General features: G+C 42.8%; 2 protein-coding genes across 2 annotated transcripts in view; both read right to left on the bottom strand.

The window, feature by feature from the left end:
• The window catches only part of ift140 (intraflagellar transport 140 homolog (Chlamydomonas)), a 33499-nt gene extending 20708 nt beyond the window's left edge, over positions 1–12791 (bottom strand). The window contains exons 1-18 of the mRNA XM_080788545.1: positions 12680–12791; positions 11957–12121; positions 11237–11458; positions 10481–10602; positions 10192–10334; positions 9104–9279; positions 8794–8885; positions 8557–8663; positions 8191–8333; positions 7656–7859; positions 7092–7164; positions 6800–6891; positions 6302–6429; positions 5812–5929; positions 5606–5727; positions 5372–5507; positions 5142–5273; positions 3765–4024 (exon numbers count right to left, since the gene is read on the bottom strand). Coding sequence (XP_080644671.1) covers positions 3765–4024; positions 5142–5273; positions 5372–5507; positions 5606–5727; positions 5812–5929; positions 6302–6429; positions 6800–6891; positions 7092–7164; positions 7656–7859; positions 8191–8333; positions 8557–8663; positions 8794–8885; positions 9104–9279; positions 10192–10334; positions 10481–10602; positions 11237–11458; positions 11957–12103 — 2417 coding nt within the window. The 5' untranslated portion in view covers positions 12104–12121; positions 12680–12791. The remainder of the gene's footprint in view (positions 1–3764; positions 4025–5141; positions 5274–5371; positions 5508–5605; positions 5728–5811; positions 5930–6301; positions 6430–6799; positions 6892–7091; positions 7165–7655; positions 7860–8190; positions 8334–8556; positions 8664–8793; positions 8886–9103; positions 9280–10191; positions 10335–10480; positions 10603–11236; positions 11459–11956; positions 12122–12679) is intronic.
• A 920-nt stretch (positions 12792–13711) lies between these two features.
• Positions 13712–23650, bottom strand: telo2 (TEL2, telomere maintenance 2, homolog). The gene is made up of 21 exons (XM_080788664.1): positions 23519–23650; positions 22532–22895; positions 22020–22297; positions 21836–21904; positions 21519–21666; positions 21162–21264; positions 21008–21076; positions 20410–20551; positions 19935–20074; positions 19646–19740; positions 19446–19559; positions 18839–18927; positions 18467–18558; positions 18014–18130; positions 17293–17364; positions 15901–16071; positions 15610–15701; positions 15399–15498; positions 15165–15229; positions 14843–14958; positions 13712–14186 (listed from the first exon to the last, which is right to left on the bottom strand). The coding sequence occupies exons 2-21, from the start codon at positions 22870–22872 to the stop codon at positions 14068–14070; spliced, it is 2532 nt and encodes an 843-aa protein (XP_080644790.1). The 5' UTR covers positions 22873–22895; positions 23519–23650; the 3' UTR covers positions 13712–14067.
• Positions 23651–23867: the final 217 nt, after the last annotated feature.

Raw genomic sequence — 23867 nt, 5'->3', positions numbered from 1 at the left:
TTGATTCATGGAACATAATATTACCTAAAACACTAGAAGTGCATTTTGGACCGTCTCTCTTTTATGCAATGTCTTGTTTGTTTGTTTCCGAACAATACAGTAGCTGGAGGATGACTGACTAGAACAATACAGTAGCTGGAGGATGACTGACTAGAACAATACAGTAGCTGGAGGATGACTGACTAGAATTGATCCATTCAATACAGTAGCTGGAGGATGACTGACTAGAACAATACAGTAGCTGGAGGATGACTGACTAGAACAATACAGTAGCTGGAGGATGACTGACTAGAACAATACAGTAGCTGGAGGATGACTGACTAGAACAATACAGTAGCTGGAGGATGACTGACTAGAACAATACAGTAGCTGGAGGATGACTGACTAGAACAATACAGTAGCTGGAGGATGACTGACTAGAATTGATCCATTCAAGTGTCTTTATTGGTTTTCTTGGGTTACTGAGGATGCTCAATACCCAAACTCATTGTGAATTAATAAACATTTACAAGAAAATGTGGAAGCATGCAAAAACTATTTGGTAATATGGGAACATACGGTTATGGTATGCGTTTTTATATTTTGTAAATGTTTTAATACATTATGAACACGATTTGAGCCAACAACAATTACAAAAACTAGATTCCATTGATTAACCCATTTAGACCTTGTTCCAGGGACCCCCCAGAAGCAAAGATTTAGTTAAAAACCTTCTGATCTGCTATTTTTCAATAGCTAAAGTATATAACATAATGCTTAAAGAATGGGTTAAATAGAAGGAAGGTTAAATAGAGGAAACAGGAATTAATTCCAATGTTTTCATACAGTCAAGTGTTTCCCCAAATAACAAATGGCACGAAAACCTGAGAGCCTGGACTGCAGCCAATTCCGGCATGCCACAACGTCACCCATCAGACTCCACTTTGCTCCTGGAGACTTCCCTGAGTGTTTTTGTCTCAGATGGGAAATGAGGAACTATCCCCTTTGAATAGAAATGCCACAGTAAAAAATACATTTGTAAATGAAGGCGTTCATGTGGACAGAGAACCCGGCAGAATGTCACCTGAAGTCAAGGACAACTTGAATGAGAGGAAATAGCACAGTGGTCTGGACTGAAAAAGACATTCCACTCTGTATTGACATACTGCTTCAGGGGGGCTTCCAAAGTGTACTGTAGATACAGCTGCTTTTGATTAGGTTGTGTGAATGTACTGTAAAGGCTTTGCAATGTAACTTCGCCATTTATCTTTATCTACCAAGTTAACAACTATACCGAGTACCAACCAGGCCAATGAAAGTTAATTTCAAGAGGGATCTGGCCACCGGAGTTCCCAAAGCAAGCAAAGAATATGTTATATGTGTGATTCACATTGTACAATGTACAGTGTTTGTAAAGTGATGATAATTAAATTATGTGACCTGTTTTGCACAGAGAACTCCTTCACACTGCCTCTTGCTTGGCCAGGCGCTCCAACAAGCACAACAGGCCATGTTTGTAGGTGAAAAGCCAGCAAGAGAGTGTGATCTCTGTCACTACACATATTATCTTCCTATAGTTTTGGCCACCGGACATTTACAGTATGTAGCTCCCAGTTCGCTCCCTCCTGAACCGGAGGAGGGAGTGAACTGGGAGCTACATACTGTAAAGGTCCGGTCCTTGGAATAGACAATGGTCTCTAAATCTGAGGCCAAAGTTCTCAACACGAAACCTGTGGATTGCAGACTCTAGGTAGGGAACAAGTCTTTAACCCAAGTGAAGGGGTTTTAAGTATCTCAGGGCTTTCTCAAGTAAGTTGTGGAGTGTGAAAAAAGACAGACAGACAATTGGAGCAGTGGAAATGGTATAACCATACCATAAGCTTTAGCATATCATTGGGACGAGAACAAGATGCAAAAAGGGGTTTTCTCAGGAGGGTGGTCGGCATCTTCCTTTGGGAAGAGCTCAGTCATCCGTGAGGGACTTGCATAGATAGAAAGAAGCAGCATCTAGTACGGATGCCTCCTGGTTGCCTCCCCAGGGAGATTTTCCAAGCATGCCAGCTGGGAAGAAGCCACGGGGTAGACCAAGGTCCAGGTGTCACGCTGGCCTGAAAACGCCTTGGGATCCCCGAGATCCCTGGCAAATGTGGCCAGGGAAATAGAAGCCTGGGTTTCACTTTCTCTACTTGTACCTCTGCGACAATACTTCGGATAAGAGGTTGAAGATGGATTAATGTACAGTATGTATGTATTATCTCCGGTATGGTACAAAATGGTATATGCACAATGTATTATAATGCTATTCATGTATTATTAGAAGTTCACACAGCTTGCTTGGCAGCCCCTGAATTTGATATGTGAGAACTGTTTGCCAGTTCAAAGACCATTTCCATGGAGACAAGTCCCAGTAGATAGAGGTTAGTGGCCTGACACAGACCAGGAAGTGCATCACACCGTTGGGCGGAGATATGCGGGAATCTAACACAATACTTTTCTCCTTTTTTTTCTTTTAAATTAAGCAGCAGTAAAAATAGCTGTGAATGAGTGACTTACTAAAGCTGTCATCACGCATATTAAGTTGTATGGAACATCCGGACAATGGGATATGCTATTTTCCACTTTTGTTTGTGCATGTGTTTTGAGCTATTTATGTACAGTAGTGCTTGTACCGTATGAGGGAAAGCGGTACCTCATCAGATTCAGAGTTTTAAGTTCCCCGAACCATGTATTCATCTAAAGGTGATGTTACGTTTTCACTGACATTACACAATACACACACACACACACACACACACACACACACACACACACACACACACACACACACGATGGAAATGGGGAATTCAAGTGACAGTTTAGAAAGGTGCATCGCTTCATTGCAATGTACAGTGTTACTGCACACATGAGCAGACGTGCGTCAGCGTGTAAAATCCTCACAGTAGTCTATAATCACATCCTGTGTTTAAAGAATCCATCTCATATCCTCAACAAGTACATAAAGGTTTGTTCAAGAGGATATGAGTAAATCACAGCGTCCTTGTGTAATACAATCCGCAGAGATGAAGCTTGGTGCCTAGTTGCACACACATCATCAATGTTCCAAATAAGTGTCAAATGTTGTTGCTGTTCTAATTTCTTACATATAAGGCAAGGGAAGTTTCTTCCGGACCTCAGGTCAGAGAGAGATCATGACTTCTTCCTCTGCACCAACCTCAACAGTTGAAAGGTGCAGAGTGAATTGACAAAGCCACTGACAACAATGTCCCATTCTCCATATTAAGTCAAAGCACGGTTTGTTAAGGCTCTCCCGGAGAAGAGTCAAGGCCACGCCAACAATACTCATCTCCCCCTGCCTTTCCTGAGCCTTTGAACTAGAGCGCCGCTCAGAGTGCAATGACAGCCCTTTTAACAGGGCCCTGGTGTAAGCGCCTGGCAGAGGAAGTGATGACAGCAATCAAACAGGGCAGGGGGGATGAACATTCCGGCTGAAGGCATGCCCTCCTGCACGTCTCACCCCTCTCTTCTCACGCTGTTGACTAGGCAATGACATGAGACGTGACACAGTCACACACACACACACACACACACAATGGCTGCACATTCAAAGAAGGATTCCGGGCATCCTTAAAGGATGAGACATGGGTAACGTCATATAACAACACAGCTGAAGTTGCAGGCACGTACTGCACGTACAGAGTACAAGCACACACACACACACACACACACACACACACACACACACACACACACACACACCTGAACAGACACCCAGGTAAAGCCATTACCTCTTGATGAGCTTGATGGATTTGAAGGCTTCGTCCATGTCTCCGATGGTCAGGTAGAAGCTGAAGTTGAGCATGGCGTCGCGGGTGGCCTTCTCACAATTCTCCAGGCCCACAAAGTCCCTGAGGGCCCGTCTAGACACCATGTGGGTGTTCTGGGAAGGGGCAGCTGCGGCCGGGGAACCGCCCGATGCCAAGGCCTGGGCCTGGGAGGAGGAGGCTGGGGCAGACACTTCCACTGGTCCTAGATCTGTCTCACCGGGCTGGGGAGGTGAGAGGAAGTGATACATCTGATTTAAGACATCAATGAATGAATGGCTAAATGACTAAATTGATAACACAGTAAATCTATATCGAAGACTTTTAATGTGATAGTGTGGAGGAGACGGAGGCTTAGGGAGACGGACACAAAACAGCTATAGCCTTGAAACAGAAACACGAATACGGAACAACATGGAGCTATCACTTGACAGGTACCTCACTGCACCTGAACTTGCACTTAAGGACCAAACAGGGTCCTTTAAGGCTGAAAGCACACAACACATGGTACTTTACTGAACTACACAGTCACTGGAGGTTGGGACATTGCAGGAAGAGTAGTGCTGAACTGACTGCAAGGGTGCAGACACTTACTTCTGGTAGAAAGACGCCACCCCTGCGAAACAACAGCTGTTGGGGGGGGTGTTGACAGGTGTTCACAGCATGTGAAATATGGCAAAATCGAGCTGTGTTACTGTTAATTAAGTCACAGTTCCAAAGTGGCCAGCATCGCACGAATGCTCCACAGAGGAACCCTACGTACAGTATTTACAGTATCAGGCTAATCTCTCATACTGAACAGTATAATTCAAAAGCATTCTTTGAGACACACATATGTACGGGTATTTCGGGACGTGGCTGAATCCGGGGTAAAAACAACACAGCTTTCACCATTGGAATTGCATTACGGAACTTGTAAATCAATATCGTCATATGGTGAAGTATATTTGGTACAGGTAATTGCAATTTGCAACAACCACCGATCTTGTGAACATTTTAAACGGGACCGCAAAATATTCTAAACTTTCTGTGATACTGCCAATAATCATATTCTCTGAATGTGGTTTAGAGAATATGATTTTGGCAAGGTCAAACAATAAATTATGTTGATTCCCTTCCCGTATTCACTCATCCTAGGACATAATGAACCCATTTTGGGCGGGAACCCCTTTTGGTTATGTTATGTTATAGCTATTGAAAAATAGCAGATCTACAAGCTGAACGACTAACATAGAAACCTTTTCAGAAAACTGTCAGGATGTAGGAGACATTTTTAGAATCTGATCTCAGTTCAAAATGGGATAATACATAGCGAGCTGTGTCGCTCCCTGCAGTGCCTACCTTGCAGGTGAAGTAATAGTATGGCACATCGAGAGCCAGAAGAGCCTGTTGGCCTGCAGGTTTGGGGTAGCAGTCCTGCAGAAGGAGCCCGTGTTCCTGAGTACAGAAGAACGTCACCACCGACACATCCACCTGGGCCAGGGGGAGAGCAGAAGAAACTATTACATTCTCTGTTTTTGATGCATTGCTTTATAAATGAAATCTAAAATCGCACACTGCTGTGTTTCTACCATGTCTGAGGGGCTCGTTGAAATGGATTCACAGCTGACTGGTACCGTCTCGACCACAAACAGACGAGGCTCACTCTCGTCCCAGAAGTGGGACACAGGGCAGCAACCATTGAGCTCCAAGGCCTGAGTGTGTTGCCTTAAAGACAGAACATACACATAACGTTAGTGCAGCAATAATCTCTCTGAATGCACACACAAAGCACGAATGTGTACTGGCATGGTTGAAAGCAGTACCTTTCACCATCTTCAGGCTGTGAGATACTGCTGGCCGGTCGGCCTGTGAAGAAGTCAAAGTGTGTTACCGTGTCCATCTCCACGTCATAGAAGTACACTTTGTGATCTGGTCGCCCGTTCACCTGAGAGGAGCGGGAGAGTGAAAATGACAGCAAAAACAGGGATGTTGCATTTTTATTCAAACAGTGAAACTAAATAATGCTCACCTGAGTAATGAGGATGCTGACTTGGTTGCCATTGGCGTTACACTTGACTGACCTCAGGGCTCCCAGATTAGAGATCTGGTCTGCCAAGCTCTTAGCATTGCAGTGGGCCTTGGCCTCTCTATGAACAAACAAACAGCAACACTTGCATCGTCAGACTACATGTTGTTGTTTTAAATATTAAATGTGTTGTATCATTTGTATGTCTTCACTTGATTAATATGTGTCTTACATACAGGATTACAGGTGTGCCAATTAGTAAGCATTGACAACACAACACTATTGCTTATTGTCAATTGGCATGATTGACAATAAGGAAGCCACACTATTGGAAGTCGGAAGCCACAACATTATTACTCTGTCTTGTTAAACTTTAGATGACGGCAATCTCACAAAACTTGCCAAGGTTTTATTTCCCCCTTTAAATATGAGAACTTGTGGTGAACTGAGTTTAATTAAAATTATTAATAAAAAAAACATCCAAATACTGTACCTCCTGGTGAGGTCAAACACCTTGATATGTGCCGTGTCTGTGCCAACCACCAGGTAAGCCTGACACACACTGAGCAGAAAGGGGTTGCCCTCTGCCTCCGAGAAGACCAGCAGTTGCTTCACTGTGCCCTGGTTAGCAGAGAGAAGGACATATGACATCTGATGGTTCAGATTTCATAAACATTAGCAAACTCATATGGACAATTGAGTCAATAATGACAAAATATCACTGCACGGTTAATATGCAGGGATGTGTCCTGTGGGACTCTTTTCAGCTACAGTTTTCAGATTACCACACTTGAAATACATTCGGCAAGATAATATAACTTTCACAAAGAATAACCATTCAATGATATTTATCTCTATCAAGTTTCAAGTTCTCTGCAAGTTGATTTTCATACTGTACTGAAATGAACAAAACTATAAAAATGTAAGCTGTGGAACTTCTCAAATCTGACAGATAGTGAATGGAGAATTGGATAGTGGAAGGGAAACATACCTGTGGTGTGCGGACCTGGACCCTGTTGGGTTCCACAGTGTAGATGTTCTCCCCATTCATGGCTAACACTTGGGACTCACACTGGAAAGAACCTGGGGACATCATCAATGGCAGGACATACAAGAGAAGAGGTGTGGAGGTAGAGAGGGACGGCCAGGAGTGATAATGCGATGAGATGGAGAGAAGACGAGAGTCAAATTAGCCATATTAAATTAAAAGAGAGGATGGACGGTAGCTTTTGCCAGGACTGTTCAGAGATTGTGCTCACAGAGTGTTTTGCAAAGAGTTTTACCTGTGTTGCGTAGTGCTTTGCTTGCGAGCTCATACACGGTGACCTGTTTGCCGCTCCATACCGTCACTGTGTCCTATGGACACAACATCAACAACACGTAAATACATTGATTCACTCGCCTCAGATGGGCATTCAGCAACTTATGGCTCTTTTCGTTTTTGTTTGTTTGTTTAAGTTATCATTATAACGAGAACTAGAGCTACTTTATAAATAAAGCTAATATGAAAGTGAAAAGAGCTGATCTATAAGCTCCCAGCGCATTGCAATAGGGCACGCTGTGAGCTTGTAGATCAGCTAGTTTTGCTATTTTAGAAATCATTTTAAAGTAAAAATGTTGCGGGTTGTGAGTTATGGGTACTCAGGGTCCTGAGCAGGGCCCAAATTAGGCTCTGTGAACCTCATCTGAAACAGAGCCATATAGCGTACGCCGTACGGAAACAAGTCCAGAACCCGTGAAATATCAGTTTCACGGCACAACATGGCTATTGCAGTTTTAAAAAGTTATTAGCGAACATATAATATGAAGGACATGCTGACAACCAGGCCACTAGTCTCCTCAGTTACCTGGGTGACAGAGACTCCCTTGACGTGCATGTCAGAGCGCAAAGTGAGCTGCTCTCCTGTGCTGAGCAGCGAGATGTTGAGCTGAGAGGGGGTGAGCTGCACTGCTGCCACCTGCTGGCCAAAGTGGGCTGACATCACATGTTCACTCAGGATGGTCACCGTGGTCAAACTGTTGGCTGCCAGCAGGTTCAGACTGGAGCCCCACTGAGGAGTAGACAAAAACAAGTCCTGTTTGTGTAGAACTCTATACTGATTTAAAAGCATGTAATAGATCTGGGCATTTGCATTTACACCTGAAGCATGTATCTGACGTTGTATTTCACAACATGCAACAACAACACTGAACAATCAACAGGTTCAGAGCTATTTTAACATTATACAGTATGTCTAACAACCCTCTGCTCTCTCTAACTGTAAATTGAAAAAGGGTGGGAAAAGGAACAAAACAAGGGCTTTGTACAGAGAGCTGGATATAAAAAAGAAATGAGGCTCACAGTTCAAATTAAAGTAGGAGTAAATAAGATTAAAAAAGTACCTGTATTTGTGTGACATTGCCATCTATCTCAGTGGGAGTCTGTAGTTTCCACTGAGCCTTGGAGTCTGCTCTGTTGCTGCTTGGCTGGACCACCATCTTCCACATTGCTATATGACCCCGACTCGTTCCCGCCGCTAGGATTTCTGGGGAAGATGCAAGAAGCAAAATCATATTATATATTTTTAAATGTTATAATAAATGGATAAATAAATGGAACTGTGTCTACTGTCAAAACACACAATATTCTAAGCTGACGGAGACATTTAGACTAGCATAAAAAGCTTGAGTGAACTCATGAAAGTTCATGTTAGCATCCTTAATGGAAGATGCTAACAGAGTTATACTGTATTTCTATTTTCTACGTACCTTTTCCAGGACAATATGAAACACAATTTATCATCTCTCCTCTTTCAAAGCCCAGAGTCTCATCCAAAGACAGAACATAGTTGTCATCTCTCTCCAAGTCCCACAGCCTAGAAAAAAAAAGAAAAAAAAAGAATGACAGCACTACACAGTACATAAGCTTGTGTTCCTTGTTTGTGTGTGTGTGTGTGTGTGTGTGTGTGTGTGTGTGTGTGTGTGTGTGTGTGCTCGCTTTCTGACCTCATGACCTGTTCACCCGTAGCTGTGATGAGGAGGCCATTATCTGTCCAGACAATATCGGCACACTGGCCACTCTTGCTGCTCAATTTCACCTTATTGAGATAAACAAATAATCATATTCTACTCTTATTTCTCTTTCACGAGGGGAATATTGTGATTGTGTGCACTTTATTTTGTAATAACTAATTGTGTTTAGTTTTAATCCCCCTTATTAGACAGAAGTACGGACAGACACACAGCCTAGGACTGATAACATCGCCAGTCTCTGGCTGTCTGGCCTGGCGGAGATAAAGAATGTTTGTTTGGGTACCTTCATGAGTTCCTGAGCGCCTCCCTCAGGCCCAAGGGTGTACTGAGACAACATCAGGGTCTCTGTGACAACGGCCAGGGCTTCTCTCTTCCGCAGGTAGAAGAGCTTCTGAATGGGGCCGTCCACACTCAGGAGTGTTCCGCTTTTACCGCGTTCATCCACACCATGGACCTTGCCTTCATAGCAGAAAGAAATATACTGTATAAATGTAACAGTGGTTCTCAAACATTTTTGGTTCAGGTTAAATATAAATATGTAAAATATAATTATGTAAATAACCTTTTAATCCACCGCAGTGCTGACTGACATTGTTACCTACCTTATAGCACCTTTTGTTATATTAACGCTACGTAATAACTAGTACGTAAATCTTTCCCCCAAGGATACAGTATGTAGGAAAAACTGGAGAATCCATTAGGACAGACTGCAAATAACCTTTATACTTGTTTAACCACTTAAACCCCAGCATTCCTATTCTGGGGGGAACATTCAACAAAAATAGCGAATGTACAAGCTCACAATGATATTGTTTTTACTGATATTTTTTGTGAAGAGACAAACTACAGTTTAACTCAGTTTGACCAAGTATAGAGGGTCTAAGTGGTGATATTGATGAATTAGAAAATGTATCAAAGATTTTGAGGCACCGGGCTTGCGTCAAGGCACCCACATTGAAAAACTCTGATATACAGTATAACCACATGAACCCTAGCATCTCTATTATGGAGTGAACATTTACCCTGAGACGTTGTGAGCTTGTAGATTGGCTATTTTCGGTTTGGTGTAGATGGGGAAAAGAAGGCGGGTATACTATAGACCTCTGGGGTCTATAGTAAAAAATAAAGAAATCTGTGATTGTGAAAACTACAACTTCCTTCCTGGTTTTTAGCTGCGATATTTGGTGGCCTTGACATTATACTTGTTGATTGGGATTTCAGCAAAATAGCGATGTTGACAATATGAATGGGATTGAGGTTTCTTTAAGAACTTGCAATTAAGATCCAGTTATGCAACAGCACAGAAAATGCATAAATACAGACTCGCATAATAAAGGCAAAATAAAAGAACACACACACACACACACACACCATCTGCTGTGCTAACGTAGAAGACAAGTCCCTCCTGAGGACCCATCTTGAGAGGAGCTCCCCTCCCATCTTTCCTCCAGTTGAACATATCCAGAGCACTCTCATCTCCACTCACTGCTGCCCGGGCTAACATCGCCACATCCCTGGAATAGCAGTGATTACAACCACAGTCACATGTGACGTCAAACAACAACAGCACTTTGTGTTATAATATTCACACAGGTGATAGGGTGAAACATGACTGAGGTGAAGCACATATTGTGTAACAGAGCCATGGTGACTGACTTACTGTCCAGGCAGAGCAGGTCTGAAGATGCAGCAGGTTATAGATTTGTTGTATTCGTGCTTGACAAGATGGTTCCCCTGAACTCTCCCTCTGGCATCCAGTTTCCACACTGCTAACACTCCCATCTATCACAACATCATATTATAGTCATTGCTGATAAGACTATAAAACATGCTGTCGGGCAGAAACCTCCTATCTCCATATTTTGACTTTGGGTTTTGTTTTCGTAAATTAACGCCCTACTTGATCATACATTTGTGCGTTACACAAATGCTATTATAGAATTTAAATCATGAGCATAACAGTAACAGTTTTGGACATATGAGGTTCACCCAACAGAGACAATATATTAATTATATTCATATTCACTGCACATTCACTAGACAAATTAATGCATGACAGACACTGAATTGACTCAATATAAAATGTCACGTTGCAAAAGTGTTTCTGCAGTAAACACACAACACACATGTGCCAGCACCGGTACTCGGTACACGGGGAAGCAGTGGCTCAGTGGTACTAGAGCGGCCGGTAGAGTGGCCGGATGGGAACCGAGAGGTTCCCAATTCGATCCCGGGCTCCGCCAGAGGTAGTGTCGAAGTGTCCTCGAGTTTGCATGGTTTCCTCCGTCATCGGTGTATGAATGTGTGTGTGAATGGGTGAATGCAATGCACCATTGGATGGATTTGGTGAATGTAATCTATGTAAATTGCTTTGGATAAAAGCTCTATATAAATGCACCATTCTCCATTTACATACCTGGTCCCCGGTGACCAGTCGACTGCCGGAGCTGCTCCACTCCAGCAGCGTAATGCAGGCAGTGTGAGTGCTGGGCAGGACTGTCTGCTCCCCAGTGGGGTGTGTCAAAAGCAGCACCTCGCCATTCTCCCAGCCCAGCGCCAGAACGGGCTTGACGGGGTGCCAGCGCAGCACTGTGGGCTGGTGAGGACGCTCCACATGGCAGCTCTCCACAAATTCCCCCTGCAAGGTAACAGGGTGGATTGATACGTACTTAGTACTTACGTAGCCATGTAATGGTGCGGGAGAATTCAGGGACTGTCCGTCACATGCTGATTCTATACCTTGTTAATGTATGCAGCATCCCTGTACTATATGGGCTGTCACGATTATGAAATGTTACGTGACATTTAATTGTGTTTTTTTTGTTTTTTGTTGAACACTGTCTGGAACATCTGTTTTGCTTTTAGGCTTTGAAGTTGCAAAAGGCAGACATGACAAATAACCTAAATATAGGTAACAAATAACTTTATTAAATAAAAACATTAATAGTGGAACTAGGCGATCTACAACGTGTCGCGAATTGCAATGCATTGTGAGCTTGTGGATCTACTATTTCCATATTGGAAATCATTATGACGAGTATATGTAATTGCGAATATCTCAAATAATTGAGATTAGGCAATTATGTAATAATTGTGACAGCCAGGCCTATGACATATGTTTATTGGGTTTGTTTACTTGTTGCAGGTAAAGGTCAAGTTTGCCTCCAGTAGAAGGGTGGTTGGATGCCACAGCCAAGACAGGGTGAGTGGAGTGCCATGCCACCTGAGAAGGGACCCCACTAGACTCTGGGGCATCAATATGGTGGTCAAAGTAGACCGCCATGTCTCCCAGGGCCCTGCTCTGTGATTAAAGAGAAGAGAAAATATTATTTACCCAGATAATGGCACTGGCACAACCACAATTCAAATCAATTCAAAACACTATAGGCTACACTCTACAGTAATGAAAGGTGCACCTTTTAAATGTTTATCGAACTGCAAGAATAAATAGGTTTTTAATGAAGATGGAACTCATTTTATTTTATATTATTTATTTACTTTGAGATCGACTTGCAGTAGGCTACTGTCTGGTAAAGAGAACGTGTTTTGTTTTGTTTTCTTGTGTCTCATACTGTGTGTCATGTGGTCTGCCATTGATATAAAGACAATATTAGCTTCATAGCTAATTATACAAATTAGTAGCCAGCCAGTAAAGTAAGACTAAATGCATGGTTTACTTGAACTCTGTGCCAGTTCGAAGCATTCGCTATTAGTTAGGCTAATGATGATAAGCAACTAGCAAACGCTAATCCACTGATGTTTGGAGGGCCCTTCTACAGAGTAAAATTAGCATTCCTTGCTAGCCAGCTATGCCATATAACGAAAACGAAGCATTCCTTGCGTCTAATGGTTCAATTACCTGAGGACCTCCTTCACGGGTGTCGTGTTATGTGTTAGATGTTAAAAAAGAGAATACAAAATGAACTGCAAAATTTCTAAATCCTACTTTGTGTTGTCAAGCCTCCCTTGTGAGGCTGTGAGCAAAAAGCGTCTCTGCTAGTTACCCCTGACAACTGATCTGGAGGAGGAGCTACGGAAAAGACCGAGGAGCGGGGGGGGGGGACCCGAAGACTCTGTTCACAAACCGACAATGGTTCAACAGAAGGCAAAAAGGAATAAGGAAATATATGTTAATGTTTAATTGCAAACTAAAGCCCCATTGTGTATGATCCAAGTGTTTATCTTTTGGTAAATTTAATTGACAAACTCTTGGAAAGCTTTCCTACAGCTAAAATAGGCAATAAGATGACAATGTTTGGCATAATGGCATTAGATTTGGTTTCCCCAACAATTTTAGAAATGAGAAAGCAGTAGCCTACTGCCTCTCTTATTAAAGTAATTAATAATGTACTGTACTTACTGGCAACAGGTCTACAACTACTTTAACTTGTGACTTACATGTTGGTAAGAAGAAAAACATACAAGTGAGCCAGCCTATATCTTAAAAATATTTTATTGTTCAATAACAGACAGACATTACCCAATGTTCCAGTTATATCACCTGGGATGAGCAACATTTGTATTGTGTGTGTGTGTGTGTGTGTGTGTGTGTGTGTGTGTGTGTGTTCACAGGATGTCCTTTGTAAACAAACGACTACAGTGTAGAGATTATCCCGTACAGGAAATCGTGAAAAAAAAGAAAAGAAAAAAAGGACATCCTCCATACATTTACTTTAAGAATAACCACATCCTCTTGAAATGTTTCATCTGATAGATGTGGGTTACATTACATCATGACGTGTGTACACAATACACATGTTTAACCCAAACACCTATACACACATTTACATTTACATGAAAAAATGCAAACACAAAAAACTGCTCAGGCATGAACCAAGATACAGACTCACACGAACGTGTACACATGCCCCCCCCCCCCCCCCCCCCCGGTTGGTCACATGTTCCAGGATATGAATGATATGAATTGAGTGGGCCAGCACCTGCGGCCAGCAGCTCTTAAAGCTGAAAGGACATCCTTCAGTGCCAGGATCATGTCCATCCGGCTGGCCCCTCTGCCACCTAACGTCCGGTGGGGTTGGGACGGGGTGGCATACTTCAGTCCCTGGGTTCCATGACCATGGCTGCTGTAGTGTCCACTAGTCAAACTGAATCTGCCCTGCATTTATGAGACTTATCTCTCGTGCATTTATGTATGCATTTCCCCAATGAATACATTTGTCCTTTATACTGAGTCATCACTACTGCAGGCCCAGTGCTTGTGGGTCTAGGTGTTTTAAGTTCATCATGTCATGACTGCAGGCCCAGTGCTTGTGGATCTAGCTGTGTCTTTAGGCTCTTATCAAGCAGTATCAGGCTCTGCACAGCCAAGTTCCTGCAGTCTCCATCAGTATCCCCTTCAGCCACATCTGTGAAGTAACACAACAAAGACAAGTTGACTGGCAGCACTCTTCACTGTTCATCCATAGAAATGTACACGTAAATAACATCACACAATGTTGTACTATTGCTATTGCCTAGTCAAACAATGCCATTTTTATCTTTGGAGACGGTAAAACCTTTTTTTTATTTTTATGATGATCAGCCAATCATGTCACGGATAGACTGTATAGTACCGGACATCCTGGATCCTCATCTATTTCCCAGCAATGGTCTCCACAGCTGTGCATGGCTTTGGGCTGTCCGTGTGTGAGTGTGTGAGTGTGTGAGTGTGTGAGTGTGTGTGTGTGTGTGTGTGTGTGTGTGTGTGTGTGTGTGTGTGTGTTTCAAGGGTGGAAGGGACATCTCTGACTGACGCACAAAGTGCAGGTGCAACCTCAGGCCTAGGTCCATTTAAGGATATGTATAACCGTGGTTGTATATTTTCCTTACAGGGAATAAACAGGGGATATCACCCTATACTCCGATTTAAGCACAAAATGTAACTGTTCCTTCTTATTAGTGATAGTCCCATGATGTGAGTTTTTTTAGCTATGAAACATAGATTCTATATAGACATGTTTAAAACAGTAGGGCGGAATAGTTGCCCGTTCATAATATCATTTCACCACCACGTTGTTGTTACCTGCCAGCCAAGATCTTGTCTCAAACAGCTGATCGCTGAGCTGCATCAGCAGATGTTGACTGGGCATGCTCAGAAATACGGAGCAGACAGCGAACAGGACGCCCCGTCTCACAACCCTGTGACACATTTTATAGATTAGTCTGAACCGAGTTGGCAAAAAGTACAGTACTCTAACAACGGATTAGTATGTTGTTATATTCACGTGTTCATTCATTCATGCTTTGTTAATGTGTGTCTATTATTCAAGGATGATTCAACTTTAATCCAACAACAACACACACACTCACACACACACACACACACACATATGCACCAAACGTACTGGTCAGCATGGAAGCGCACCGTCCACACAAAGTCCAAAAGGGCACGACCCATCTGAGTGGCTACCTGCAAGTAAACAGGACAAATTAACGTGTCTTGTCCACACGGTATATCCAGTCACACTCACGGACCCATGGTTTTATGAAATCAGGAGGGGCGTTATGCAACAGGGCTCCGTCCAAAAAGAGATTATTATCAGAGTAAATAAATGTGTAATAAAAAACTTGAGGCCTACCGGTGCGTTGACAGCTAGATGCATAAGGAGGCCCAAGGTGTGGATCAGCCTCCCCAGTACTAGGTGGTCACTGCCTAGCAGGTCAAAGGTCACCTGAGGCCTTGCAGAGAAGTATAACATTTCAGTGATGGACCACTGGTGCTTTAGAATGACCCACAAAACAAATCATGATGAAAATACATGAGGGACGTATTGTCTGAAAGACACTCACCTGTCATAATTTATGAGTAGAGGAAAGAAGAAGTGGCCAGCAACAGGTGCATAACGGTTTGGGGTGACCGTGGCTGGAGGACAAGTGACACCCTGTGGTGAAAAGACAGAATTGCTCAAGTTCTTGTCAGTAAGCAGTCTCTCAAATACTCCATTAATCAATAACTGCTGTAAATTATTAATGTATGGTCTGGCCAAAGATGAATACAAAATTATAAATGTAAAAAAATAAAATGGCTAGCTATGAAGGACACCCAAATCTCAATTCTTATTAGGTCTATTACGGTAGTACCTTACTAAGACGCTTTGTCTTGCTTTGAATCCGCCTTTCAACTACTTGCCGCCAATGAATAGGGTTGTCTCCGGGATATGGGTTCAGGTCAGTTATGGGGTTAATTTCCTTTGGCAGACCGCCCTTATCAGTGATTGGCTGAGAGAGCTCCTGCGCTGCCATAGCTAGGACCTGGCACAAAGAAAGAAAACCACAATTTCTATACTTACTGTGTATATAACATATTAGCAATCAATAAGTCAAGTCAGTTACAATACTCCTTATGGGCTGCACGTTAGACATGCATGCCTGGCTGACATATCACAGTGGATGTCCTCCAACCACCTCAAACTGAACCCAGACAAGACTGAGCTTCTCTTCTTCCCAGCTAAGTCCTGCCCTATGCGGGAGCTAACTATTTCCGTAGACAACGCCCTGGTAACGTCTGTCCCAACAGCCAGGAATCTTGGTGTTGTCCTGGACAGTCAGCTCTCGTTCAAATCTCACATCACAGCTGTCACTCGATCGTGTAGGTTCACACTCTATAACATACGACGAATTAGACCGTTCCTCACCCAGGAATCAGCCCAGCTCCTAATCCAGACAACAGTCTTGTCAAAACTTGACTATTGTAACTCCCTCCTTACTGGCCTACCAGCATGTGCACTTAAGCCTCTCCATCTGATCCAAAATGCCGCAGCTCGCTTGGTCTTCAACCAGCCAAAATTCTCACATGTCTCCCCCCTGCTCCGCTCCCTCCACTGGCTCCCGGTCGCTGCCCGCACAGAATACAAAACTCTGATGCTGGCATTCAAAGCAACCAAAGGTATGGCTCCCCCATATCTTGCAAGTATGATCGAACCCTACAAACCCTCCCGCTCACTCAGATCAGCCAACGCAGGGGAGCGGGAAGTACCCTCACTAAAAACGCCGGGACAACGCTCCACACGTCCCAAACTCTTCTCCCTTCTGGCTCCAAAACTGTGGAATGCACTTCCCATTGCAGTCAGAACTGCAGCATCACTCCCAATCTTCCGCCGTAGTCTGAAAACCCACCTTTTCAGACTCCATCATGGCCCATAGCACTTACCCCACCCCCTTAGATAGCAATTCTGTAGACTTAGATAGCATTTGATACAGACTTATAGAATGTTATGTAGATGTATAGCATATATGTATAGTTTCATTATAGATATTCCACTGTTACTTTCTTAGCTTACGCATGTTTCATGATAAATGTTTTTGTGATGTATTCCCATACTTTTTTGTTCTTGCTTAATGTAAGTCGCTCTGGATTAAGAGCGTCTGCTAAATGCCTAAATTGTAAATTGTATTACATTAGTGCAATTACCACTTAAAACTAAAGATAGCTGGTGGTCATAAAAAGGCAGAGAAACGCCATTTTGGTCTCACCTCCAAGATGTCCAGTCGCTGCCGAAGACTGTAGTTCATGGAGTAAAACTCAGTGGTCAGATACTGAGTCACCTTTTTGGAGAAAAAACACATAATACAATTTCAGTGGTAAAATCAAGGGTAATCTTTTGATGGGCGCCAGCCCCTCCAAGGTCTGGCTTTTGTAATTACATCATATTTCGTCAGCCGAGTCTATAGATTTTTAATGACGTAAAAAACTTCACCCAACGTTTTAATGTTTGAGTACAATGTTTGTTTCATGCTTATTAAATGATCTGCACTCTAACGGAGTGCATTTGGATCTTTATTTGATTTTGTTGGATATTCTTTCAGCACCTTTAGGATGTGTCATTTGTTTATAATTTTTTTGTGCTTTTTACCGACCTTTTTCTCTCCAATTTAGTCGTTATGCCAATTAATTCATCCCTACACACATTTGTTTGTTGTCACTGCTGTTGTATCCTACTGACTCACCTGTCAGTGAGGAGTCCCCACAGGGAGGCAGGAGGACGTAAAGCCTTCGTCCTACTCCTCCCGCCCAACACTCCCTGGTGACAGATGTCGGCCAGCCCGTAGGAATACGTGCAGTGATATCCTCGCCACCGGCTTCCCTCCCCCCAAAACAGGCCAATTGTGTTCATATACATGCTCGACAAAGCCAGCTGCACCACAGTGGATTCGAACCCACAACCAACATTTGTTTATTCTTGATTGTTCTTACAGGGACACAGTCTGTCACTGTGAGGGCCACCATTGTAGACTGTCTGATACTCAGGAAGCCAACTGTGTTGAATTTATCTTCCATGTGAAGGAGCACCTTGGTCAGCTGGACACTGATCTGAATGAAGACAGAGTTACATGAAGTGGCTAGGATGTGAGTCGTCATCTAAAATTACGGTATTCGTATTAAAGGACTTCATGTTTTATCAGTTAGGAAAAATGAATGATTTATAATTGCAACCTAGCAAATGAATGACCTAATGCTTGGTTTCTATGTACAGCTGTTGATTGATATTGAATAGGTATTGAAATGTAAATTAAATTAACATTCAGAAAAGCAAATGGCATCTGTTAATGCTCAATGAAAAGTGATAAAAAATGTATTAAATTGGTATTGAATGTAATGATTTTGAAACTGACAACATATTTTTTCAGATACCAGTTGTTGACTCACCTCTTTGGTTGTGGAGATGTTTTTCCTCACCAGGCCCTCTGCAACTCTCAGACTGAGCTCCACTCTCACTGGGTCCTGAGAGGAGATTAAGGCTGGATGGATTGACAGATAAGATACAAGAGGGATTGGTCAAAGGTCAGAGAGTGTACAACGATCATGAATGTATCCCACACATCTCGCCTGAAATAGTAGAGTAGACAGTTAATTTATGTACGATAAATAACGGAACCAAATGAATCTCAATCAACTAGTGACAAGACCATTCCTTGTGCAGTACTAATTCAACACGCATGGCATGCAATACAAAAGCAGGACATATAATGGCTACATTGTGTATATAAATAGTGTTCCATCTGATCTGGCCGGCCATACCATCAAGACAGTCTCGAAGGTAGCGAGGTGGGGATGATTGGTTCATGTCCTGATCACCAGACATGTCATATGGAGTGAGGTCATCGTCACTGGAAGGGAAAGCAACTTGGGGTTTAAAACAGTAGCCTACGTACAAAAATTGTGCAATACACCGAAATTGTCATTGTTTAATTAAGATGTCATTATTGTTTTCATACTCTGTTCTTTGTTTGTTTTTACAATATTTAACTTGTTTTATCCTGCTGTTCTATTTTTTGCGGCTTACGCCTTTTTTATTGTTTTTTGTTTGAAGGGACAGACAGTAAGGCTGACAGGAAACGGGAGAGAGATGGGGGAAGACATGCAGTAAAGGCCGTGTCGGGATCGGGAGTCGAACCCGCGGCACACTGCGACTGGATTACGTCGGGTGCCCAGACGGTTACGCCACCGCCTGGGCCCGGTTCTTATTTTAACACACTGTTGTATTGTGCCTTTTGTTTTCTCTTCATCATTGAAAATGAGCATGCTCAATGTATTTCCGAGAAAATAGATAGAGGTTAAATGAATGAAAATAATATATATAATGAGTGTCATGTGTTGCAAAGATGATGTGACAGCTCACTGTTACCTATCCAGATCTGAGTCTGGGTGAATGTTTGCTGGCCTGGGTGCTGCTGTAGCTTTGGGTGGCAACTCTTGCGGCAGCGAAGTCAGACCGTTGGCCTGTTGATGGTTGTTTACTCTGTGGGCACCATGAAGATACAGTACATGAGCAAGGTAATTACAGTGGTGGGGGTTGGCAGATATTTACAATGGGTCAACACTGACCCATTGACAGGCTGAGGTTCTGGCTCGGGTTCCTCTTCAACCAACGGAGACACCATCAGTGAAAGCAGCTCCTGGGATTCCTCATCTTGTTCATACTACAAAACAGCACAAATACACATACTGGAAAAAAAATGCATGCATAGCTATTTGTATGCCATTTTTGTGCTTTGGGTATTTCCAAAATGGCATATTTAAATCCTCAAACCATTTAAGGTCCAAGAAACCAATACAGTATAACTTTTAATCGGTTTAGTCTGTTTGCACGGCGATTAAACAAATTAGATTCTACCTCAAATTTGAGCTTTGTGGTTCCACTAATGTCCATGCGGGAGCTTAGGCATTCTCCCACCACCATGCCCATACGTCTGATGCGCACCACACTACTGTCCAGATGACACTGCATGCCACCCAGCATGCACTGGAGGAGCTCTGAGAGCACACAAGAATGTCATTGCAGGCTTGAACATTTAGAGCATTGTGATCACAGAGTTTCATCATTCCAACATGTTCAAGTAGGGAAAACAAACAGGGATATTCTAAAGTTGTTATTAACTCTTTACCCTTGAGAAATCAACAACAATCATTGAATATTAGAGAGAAAGGCTTGCTTTATGCAGAGACTGGAGTAATAAACTGTATAAGCTCTCAACAGTTTTCTATCATCATGGTACTGGGATCTAGCACATTTCTATGGTGATAGCATATAATGAGGTTATACTGATATTATAATTATGATATTGAGTGAGTTGCGTCAGACGTTGCACCTGAGCGGAGGTCCTGTAGTTCAGTGTCACTCAGCAGTCCTACACACAGAAGTAAGGCCCTGCTGACATACAGCTGTTGCTCTACAGGCGTGTGTCTCACTGCACTGGGGTTGGCCCAGGCCTGGCATAGTGACCGTAGGACCTGAATAGCAAATAAAACACAAACTTGAATGTCAAAAATGTTTCGTTGTCAATAAAAAAAAATTGGTGACACTATGGGTGACACCAACCAGTTCTAAACAGCTCAGTGGCCTTGTGGTCAGAGTGTCCGCCCTGAGACTGGGAGGTCGGGGTTTGATCACCTAGTCCTAGATCACCGGCCAGGTCATGGGACCCAGCACCTCCCTGCATGGCACTCAGCATCAAGGGTTGGATTGGGGTAAGTCCCTGCGACATACTAGCGTCATGTTCAGGGGGTGTACTTGTATATCAAGCTGGCCCACGCTAAGGCTCGGCAAGGCTTATTTAACTATGCTATGTTGTAATTGGGCCAAGTTAGCTTTTTTGTTACAATGTAAGTAACGAGTGTAAAAATGACATGTTATTGAATCATACATGTTCAACTGACGATGAAATGCCGCTAGCCTGCTGAACTCACCTGAATCAGTAGTGGCCGTCGCTCCGTGCCAGCTGCCATGTAACCCATAAGTGTTCTCAAGACCCCAGTCTGGGAGAGATAGAATGCAACTGAATGGTACAAAAGGTAATCTAGGTACAGTAAGTGTGGACAGACTAATAGTACAACTTCTCACCTCATACTTATATTGCAGCAGCAGCATTTTATGAGTGATGACAAACTGTGCCTTTTTATTCTTCAACACCAGGTTCCCCATGATCCTGCCCAGGGCACCAGGCCTTGAAAAACAAGACAACACAAAGACAGTTTTGCAAAGCTCTTTTTGTGTACTTTATGCAGTGTCATGCAAATGTTCCTTTGTCATTCTTTTGGCATGTTTTGATATCTTTACCAGGCACAAAAATGTTTGCAAGTTATTAAAAAAATATCTAATCAGTTACAGTACATTTTTTATTTCTACATTTACGGCGATAACGTGCATGTCCAAAATTGGAATGCCAGGGTGAAAGTGGGTTAACTGCTTAGTGCTTACCCCTTGACAGCCTGAACAAGCCCAGTGACCACGCTTTCCAGCCATCGCTCTGGAACGTTCTCCAGCAGCTTCCAGCAAACCCTCTGCCACACCATGTCTGACTGTGTGCAGAATGAGAGCCGAGGAGCCATCACTTCAAACACCAACTCTAAAAAGACAGAAAACACATGAAGTGTCTATAATTTGCCTATAATTTGCTAGTCTCTGAAAAGAAAGGCAATGACTGTACAGTAAAGGGAAAAAGTACAACACATTTAAGAACTACATGCAATTTGTCAATGTAGACTGCTGCCAAGTGCAAACTTAACTCAACTCACCACTATGTCCCTGAACACACACTTTTCCAAGTGTCTGAGCCACAAAGACCAATGAACAATCTTTTCCCGCTGTAAAAAAGAACAGAAAAATAATAAGAATCTAGTCTACGAGAAGAAGCATGAAATATGAAATGATTGTGATATCACTGAAAACGGGAAAAGAGCTCATCAACCAGGCCCTGACCTCTGAGTGCCTGGCAGATCCTCTCTAGGGTGGTGAGGATCTCTGTAGCCAGCAGTGGATAGTACTGCTTAGGAAGAAACAGGCTCATGTTGTTAGCATGGAGTCTGTTGGATGTGAGGTCTGGTAGCGCAACCAGGCGTCCCAGAATGATCTCTCTGAACTGGGGGGAATCCGAGGGGCCTGTCCCCTGACAGTAAGACCATAGCAAGGCAGCGATGCGACCGCTCTGGAGGAAGGCCTCAGTGACGTTGACCAGGCAGTCCAGTCCAGCACTAGGACTGCAATGGAGAGACATTTCCGGTGAAATGAGTGAACAGACAAATAATAAAAACATGCAGTAAATCATTTAATGTAAATGTATTTACACATCCTCTCTATTCAGCTGTAATGACAAATTACAATTAAATAATAAATTGATCAAAGTATTCCATCCTATATTATAAGTTTATAACTGTTCTCGTTCAAGTACTTATTTCACAGCGTGTTCCTAGCAATTCTTCCAAAGTGCATACCTTAGCATTCCTACACCCTCCATCAACACCAATAAAGACTGCTCCGGAGGACCTCTGAGGAACAAGCCGTCCCATAACTCAGTGCGCTGGGCTACCGTGAGCGTCTGGAACCAATCGGTGTGGATATTGCGGACGAGACATTGAAGTGCTTGTGTGTAGTATGTGTTAGTGAACTCTGATCGTTGAGCTGAGGTGGTTGTACTCTCTGGTCGGTCGTTCAGGTAACTGCCGAGTGCCTGAAGAGCGGCCATCACTTCTCTACTGTCTGTAGAAGTCGAGAGGGTCCGGACACACTGGCCCACTGGTAGACGTACACCTGGATCTGGGCTGATGGGCTGCATTACTGAACACTCAAACCTACCAGCTTGAGACAAGAATAATGTAGCCCGTTTAATTGATTGAATACTTTGCTAATATAGTTCAGTGGTACGGTTTTACAGTGATGCTAGAAGTGAACACACAAAGCCTATAGGGCTTAATTGTTTCCATTGTGGTCGATGTGTACTCGTATACAATTTAATTAATCAAGACTTTTAAAGACAATAATATACAAGACATCATTAACACTAGTAACAATAAACATATATTATGTGTACAGTAAACAGTTGAGGGGAGGGGGTGACATTTCTGGTGTTAAGCTAAGATTACTTTTCCTATGACCAGTTAAAAATTGCAAATGAATTGTACTGCAACTGCGAACTGTAGCTCTGTTTGATCGATTTGCTTTGTCAGTGTCACGTCAACTACAATATAATATAGATAGTATGCATAGTTCATATATTATATATAGTTTCATTATATAGATAGATACTCCACGTTCTTAGCTTAGGCCTACCCATGTTTCATGATAACTACTTTTTATGTATGTGATGTATGCCATGCTTTTTTGTTATTGATTAATGTCAATGCTCTGGATTAAGAGTTTCTGCTAAATGCCTAAATTGTAAATTGTAATAATTCTAACGTGACGTTGTGATGACGTTATACCTGTTATGATGAAGAACGTTACGTTTCAGTACGAATATAAAGTTACAGAGGTGGTGTAAGTAAGATTTAAATCGCAATAACTTAAAATTTCTCTAATTTTCTAGCGATTAAAAATATAGCCAATGCTCACGTCCACTCCTCTCCTGTAATGTGTGTGTGCTACCAAAATATGTCCGGCGGGGCGGGCAGTGAAAACTATGTCATGTGACAATGGTTCCGCATACAGTCTGTTTCCAATGTCATACTGTACATTACCAGCTAGTCTTTCTAATGTCTGTATGCCATGTCAGTTTTGAGGCCAGTCACGATTTAATAATAATTTTACCATTAGCATTCACTTTCACTTGAT

Source organism: Protomyctophum bolini (genome assembly GCF_963924005.1).
Source record: "Protomyctophum bolini genome assembly, chromosome: 18".
NCBI classification, from domain to species: domain Eukaryota; kingdom Metazoa; phylum Chordata; class Actinopteri; order Myctophiformes; family Myctophidae; genus Protomyctophum; species Protomyctophum bolini.
The sequence above is the reverse complement of the archived record's forward strand: the minus strand, read 5'-3'. Positions and strand labels throughout refer to the sequence as shown.